The 6,716-nt window shown below is 40.7% G+C and overlaps 1 protein-coding gene across 14 annotated transcripts; it reads right to left on the bottom strand.

The window, feature by feature from the left end:
• Positions 1-454: 454 nt before the first annotated feature.
• LOC119354467 lies at positions 455-5,395 on the bottom strand. 14 transcript variants are annotated; one of them, XR_005170959.1, is made up of 8 exons: positions 4,983-5,395; positions 4,763-4,841; positions 3,467-3,522; positions 3,283-3,391; positions 3,107-3,198; positions 2,060-2,134; positions 1,861-1,951; positions 1,040-1,386 (listed from the first exon to the last, which is right to left on the bottom strand). XR_005170959.1 is itself a non-coding variant. In XM_037621195.1 (6 exons), the coding sequence occupies exons 2-6, from the start codon at positions 4,783-4,785 to the stop codon at positions 1,359-1,361; spliced, it is 306 nt and encodes a 101-aa protein (XP_037477092.1). In that variant the 5' UTR covers positions 4,786-4,841; positions 4,983-5,395; the 3' UTR covers positions 1,039-1,358. The 14 variants fall into 14 exon arrangements, 1 of the variants encoding a protein (XP_037477092.1); XR_005170950.1 differs by lacking the exons at positions 2,060-2,134; positions 3,467-3,522 and adding an exon at positions 455-976 and having other exon boundaries at positions 1,254-1,386; positions 3,144-3,198; XR_005170958.1 differs by adding an exon at positions 4,550-4,617 and having other exon boundaries at positions 1,041-1,386; positions 1,861-3,198; positions 4,688-4,785; positions 4,983-5,394.
• Positions 5,396-6,716: the final 1,321 nt, after the last annotated feature.

Here is a 6,716-nt window from a genome sequence, read left to right on the forward strand (position 1 = left end):
TGTTAAATCATGCTATATTGAAAATATGGTTATCGCGTTGCAAATCTGAGTTTGAAAAAAATTGTATAAAATGTACTGATGTACAAACCAGCTAAAGAAGCATTGTATTAGTTGAAAATACGGTTATCATGATGAGAAATCTAAGTTTGAAAAAAAAAACATATATTTAAAAAAAATCCATGGTTTAGTTGTGAGCAAACACATATGGTAACAAATTTAAACCCCCTTAATAAAAAAGAATGGGGGCCTTCTGTCTACAATAAAAATGGAGGCTTGCTGTCTAAATAACATGTATACTAACTTTACCCCTAGGGTCTCATTTCAAACCAAGAGTTATTTCTGTTAAATGTAATCAAGACACAAGCGAGAGAGAAACAAATAGAATGAACATGTGTAGCCTTTATTGATCATCTTTCACAGATTATATACAAGGTTGAAGAGGCGCCTCCTGAGATGCGTAGGGATGGAAGGAACTGTGAACTGTCACGCTGGTTGCTGGAGTTGCAACCGCAGGTGAGGGGAAACGGGGATTTCCCTGATTAACTGCTGGGATTAATTATCCTTAATAATTTCACAATAAATTGTTAACAGATTGGCAATAATAGAATCCTTTTAATAATGAAAATTGAAAGAAAATAGCTTCGAACTATGTAATGGAGTTTTCAAAATGCGGGCATTCTCTCTATATAATTTTGCTATGTAAGCTAGAACTTGGGAATCCATGTCATGCTTTGTCCATATACGTTGTTGGTAACTCTCCCCTCCCACTTTGGATCCATAGCAATTTGTCCTTCACATCCCCTATATAGGTCACATGCACTGTAATTCCTTCATTTTTTGAAAGGAGCTGAACAAACAATGCCTTGCACAACATTTGTCATCTCTTTAGTGATGGAGCCACTCTCTATAGCCATCTCTTCTCTTTTGAAGGTTACTGGACAAACAATGCCCAGGGCCATGTTTATAACATGTTCTACTGTAATAGAAGTGCAGACATGAAATGAGGAATCAATTCAAGAACACAAGATTGACATATTGCTGCAGTGGAAGGGCAAATTTGAAATGGAAGGGCAAACCAAGATTGACAAGTACCACACCAGGAACAAAAGTTTATAACAGATATAGAAGTGACAATAAACAAGTTTTTCAAGATTTACAATGAACGACATGATTTGGCTTCTTGCTCTAAGATAGAAACAATCTGTAGCACCAAAATACACTCTCTTATGGGAAGTAGAACTCATAATGCTCACCTAAGATGTACAAAACCGAGATCAGCCATGTAATTTTACTGCCTACTAGATTATTATTTTTGTTTTCCCCGTCCAGCGAAGAGGAGTCCATGTTTGCAGTCACTACTAACAATAGAGCTGTCTCCTCATATCCCTAAAAAATGAAAAACAAACAAATCAAAATCTATGCATAAAAGCACACTCATATAAGCAAATCTGAGGCAATATGCACCATGGCTTGATCAGAGTGGAAATGTTGAACTAAATTTAGCAATGGAAGATATTCAAAAATTGGTGAGTGTTGACAGCTAACCAAGTAATGAAGGAATATCCCCGCCAAAATCAAGAACAGTAAATTAGCATCTGGAAGTATATAAAAACAAACATTCTGCTTGGCGGAGTGTTATCTCAATATGATATCAATAACTGGGACTAAATAAGGTAACCATGTAGTGTGTCACGCCTAAGGGCATTTTCCTAAGTACGTCTCTAGTAATACAACTCACTATTGATTGATTTAACTAAGGTGTTCTTCAGTTGGGTATGTATAAAGGAAAATCACTATGCTTTTTTACCAGCGAATGGTGAGCAACTGAAAGACTTGTGTTTTTTAGTTGCAAGAACTAACCTATCAGGCTGCTGTGCAGACTTATTGTTAGTGGAAGACGCTACAGCTGAGCAAAATTTGCTTTGGATTTTCTTTTGCCTGCTGCTCCCTCCTGCAATAATTATTTAGAACAACAAATAAGATAACTATGAGATGATAGAAGGGCACACTAAAGAAGCATGTCTGTATGTACTCAAATAAGTAGACGCATCCTGCTCACATGCAAGCATGGAATATAAGCAGCATGAGGACGAACAATACACGGGGCCTTGCCAGATCCAGAAAAGCATTTTAGCTAGACAGAAAGTAAGCAAACATCAAGGAGCAGAACAAAGATGCAACAAAGCAGGAGATCGAGACGCAGCAACAGTGCAACACAAGAGATCGTAGAACCTGCTAAATACATGGATATGAAGTGGTCAGAGCACTAGCATGCTATGGAACAGAGCACAAACATGTACAAGAAGAGTTGTTCCATAGACAAATAAAAGAACAGTCCATTGACCTGAGTGTTTAATTTTCTTTATTCCAATTTACATAGTTGAATCTTCTGCATCGAATCATGTTGCCACAAAGCTGTAAAAACACGAGAACTCATGTCTGCTGGAAGTGTGATAAAGGGACACAGTTTAGAGTGTAGATTCACTCATTTTGCTTTGTGTGTAGTCCGTATTTAAATCTCTAAAGACTTCTATTTAGGAACGGAGGAAGTATCTGTGAATATGTACACGTAAGGTTGCCTCATCTCTGAAGACACAAATCCACCCTAACTGAAAGCATAAAATGTAGTTTTTTTGCATTGCTTTGGCAGAGCTACATGAGCAGCCAAATACTCTAGTTTTGAAAGCATACTTAATAAGAAGCATTTGGTTATACTAAACGTCATGCAAGGAACACACATTCACTGGCTCGGCTTGAAGCTGGACAAAAAGTAGTGCAATGGAGTGTTGTTGGATGGCGAAGCGACTCGCATAAGACCACCATTCTTTTCTTGCGATGTCATCAAGGAGAAACTAAGATTATATAATAGACAACAGCGAGAAGGATGGTCTTAGAAATAGAAAGGCCAGAGATGATAACTGAAAATGAATTTAGAGCAATTTGCTATTGTATCTATAGATAGTTTATCCCGGTTTCTTTAGTGCCCCAGCTCCCTTTCCAGCAGTGGAGTTTCTTAACTGAAAGTTTTATAGTCAGAAATGAATATTTGTTATGCCGGTACAAACTGAAGGATGCATAGATAGATGGACAACATAAAAAGCAGCACCATTTATTCCTGGTCACTTGAGCCTGGCCATATTTACCATCCTTCTCTTCAACAGGAGGTGAAGAAGCTTCAGCTTTACCACCAGAGCTCACCTGGTACGTGAAAGAAAACCAGTGAAGAGGGAGACATGTGTGTATATATCGGTATATAGTATGAGGGGTTGAAAGAAGCTGCACCTCGTCTTCTGCATCAAGCTTCTGCATAGGTTCTTCTGGTGCAGCGGTTTTCTTCTCAGCAGCTTGAAATAAGGCACACCTGGCACTGCCGTCTGGGCATGGCGATTTTCTACAAAAGAACACACAAACATCAGTGCATTTAAGTAGTTAAGCATATGTTAGCAGACTGTTTCAGAAGCTAAACCTCGGGGTTGTAACTGCAAGGAGACCAGTACTAAGCTTGGAAGTAGGTGTGCATTTCTACGTATAGAAAGGCAGTTAGAAAGAATTAAAATAATATGCTGGCCTACAGACAGAATAACTAGCATAGTAGGAATCAAAGAAACCGCAATGATCATTAAAGAACGGACATATCTCCTATAGGCCATCATACATTCATAGTTATAGTCATGAACCACGAATCCATACAAATCTTGCAAAAAACGCAAGACCTGTCGAGCAGCCTACTAAAAAAACCCAAAACATCTGAAGAAAAAAATTTAAATGCTGAGTATTTTCCATCTAATAAACATTTTCTGAACAAAGAGCAATATCTTTCTCCCAACACAGATTAAGGCGCGCACAAAAAATACGGGAGAAAAGCGGAGTTTGCTTGGATTTTTTTATCCTCAATCTCTTTAAAAGATTTTTAGCGATGGAGTTTCCTCTTTTTACAGCCCTAAGAAAGCAAAAAATAAGCAAATTGATTTTCTGAATACAAACACACGGAGATAAGATAATCTAAATGATGAATCATGCCTTAATTTTCTGAATACAAACACATCAAGATAAGAGAATTGAAATGAGGCATCATGCCTTCAGGAGCCGAGCGATGGAAAACTAATCATGAAAATACTCCATACATGACCATGTATTCCCAAACTCATCTAATACTTCTGCCAATTGTTGCTCTTCAATATTCCAGATCTCATGCCTGGTCACTAAATAAATAAACATTCGTGAGACAACTTCTATCTGATGTGAGAATCAACTAATAACTTTCTTCGCCACTTGTTTCAGTCCCCAATTTTCCATCCACTTCTCTCAAACACACATGCTACCATAACTGCATCCAAAAGGATGCCTAGGCCTTAAGCAACAGAGTAAATATCGACAATACTTCATTACCATTATAGAGTTTCTCTCCTACAAACTCATATGAAACATAGTGTGCACAGAAGCAACACATACAGGTCAACTCCATATATTTGAATGAACACATGCAAAGTATTCTAGGGCCTTCTATATGAAATTTAGACCATTTTTGCTGCCAAGGTTAGAGCATTACTTGTCCTGTCTCCGGCACAAAACAATCTATGACTTCCAAAAAACCAGAAACAAACTGAATTCCTGCAGCTGAACACCGCAAAATTAAATGCATTAGTGCCTTGTCTCATTCACTGAGTACTATAGTTGAAAAACTTACATGTGAACCTCACAGAAATAACAATGCACTTCAAAGGACAGGAGAAACTTGAGGCCTAGGTTGGGTTCAGCTCACCTTCTAGCACAGGACGAACTCATCTGAACAATACACCCAACGATTGAATTACATTTTATTCTTCCCACACTTGGGGTGCCTAATATGAAAGCACAAGCCAAATAAAATTCTATATGAAAACATTGAAAATGGCTATGCTACAGGCTAGCAAGTAATCGTACGCATAACCGAGGAAATTAAAGAAAAAAAGATTCAGAAAAAGGGAAGGGAATGTGCAAACCTCATGTAGGTTGAGGAACACCTCCGCAAGATTATGGACGTCATCTCTCTCTACTCAGCGCCACCGCTGCCGCAGTCATCTCTCTCTACTCAGCGCCGCCGCCATCTCTCTTTGCACAACGCCGCCATCCACATCTCTCTCTGCCCAACACCACGGGCTGAACCGTCGCCTTCCTCTCCTCTCCGAGGACTCGCCACGGCTTTCTGCCCCTACCCTCTGCCTTCCACTCCTCGCAGTGCCCCTAACCGCTGACCCTGCCCGCATCCGTTGCTCCACCAACCCATGTTGGTTTCGCCCGCATGCACCACACCCTCCATGGCCTTCCGCCGCCGCCCCGATCCGGCTGCTGCCATGGGGCCTAAGCAATGAGAGGTCTCCGACCTAGCTGATCCAACCCCACCGACGGCCTCTTGGCCCTCCCCTGCTCCTCTATGTAACATCCCAAATTTTCAATTTGGCATGTTATACATTAGATCATCATTGCATATCATATTTTATTTTGCATTTTGGTTGATCCTAAAAATTCTACGCAACTCAATGACCCACGAAAAGAGTTGGGGATTTTGTTATTTTCATATTTGAGTTTTCTTAAATTTTGAGAATAGGATCATTTGATTTTATCTATTTTTATCATCAATTATTTCTATTACAAAAATATGAGAGAGGGAATAAAATAACTTTTCCAAAATAAAGAAATATTGAGGATTTAATAAAAAAATCAAATAGGATTTTATTTCGGAGTTTTTCGGTGTTTTATTTGAATTTAGGAAAAATGTGCGTTTTTCAAAATTGCATTTAGGTCCCAAATAAAGGTTCACCTTGTGCGACTTGATTTTAGAAGCCCGTGAAAATTTATTTCGAAATTTTTGGAGTCCGTTTAGTATTTCTTTTTATTTTTCTTCCGAACGTAATTATTTAAAAAAAAGTGAACCGACCTAATCGGGCCGTGTCCGTCCGGGACTCTGGCCCGGCAGGCTTTATAAGCCGGGGCAGCCCACCCGGGCAAACCCTAGCCTCGAGCCGTGTAACACCCCGGATGTAACTTTCCCTATTTGTATTCCAACTCTTGCCGTTTCCGGCGTTAAGTTATATTTATTATCTCGGGTTCGGGTTTTTGTCTCCGTGTGTTGTTTGTCGTTGTCATGCATCTCATATCATGTCATCATGTGCATTGCATTTACATACGTGTTCGTCTCTTGTATTCGAGCATTTTTCCCGTTGTCCGTTTTGCATTCCGGCGCTTCGTTCTTCTCCGGTGGCCATTTCTAGCTTTCTTTCGTGTGTGGGGATTAAACATTTCCGGATTGGACCGAGACTTGCAAAGTGGCCTTGGTTTACTACCGGTAGACCGCCTGTCAAGTTTCGTATCATTTGGACTTCGTTTGATACACCAACGGTTAACCGAGGGACCGAAAAGGCCTCGTGTGTGTTGCAGCCCAACACCCCTCTAATTTGGCCCAAAACCCACCAAACTCTGCTCCATCATCTAGAGCGTTCGATCACGATCGCGTGGCCGAAAACCTCACCTCATTTGGACTCTCCTAGCTCCCTCTATGCCTATTTAAACACCCCCCGATTTTCGGATCTCCTCCTACCTCCGAAACCCTAATTTTCCACCGCGCGCGCCGGACATTGTCCGCCCGGGGCGGACACACCGCCGCCAGCCAACCGCCTCCTGCCACGTGGCACCCGCCACCTCGCCGCCGCCGCGGCCCGGGGAGCCCGGAGCCGGCC

Source organism: Triticum dicoccoides, chromosome 2A (genome assembly GCF_002162155.2).
Source record: "Triticum dicoccoides isolate Atlit2015 ecotype Zavitan chromosome 2A, WEW_v2.0, whole genome shotgun sequence".
NCBI lineage: Eukaryota > Viridiplantae > Streptophyta > Magnoliopsida > Poales > Poaceae > Triticum > Triticum dicoccoides.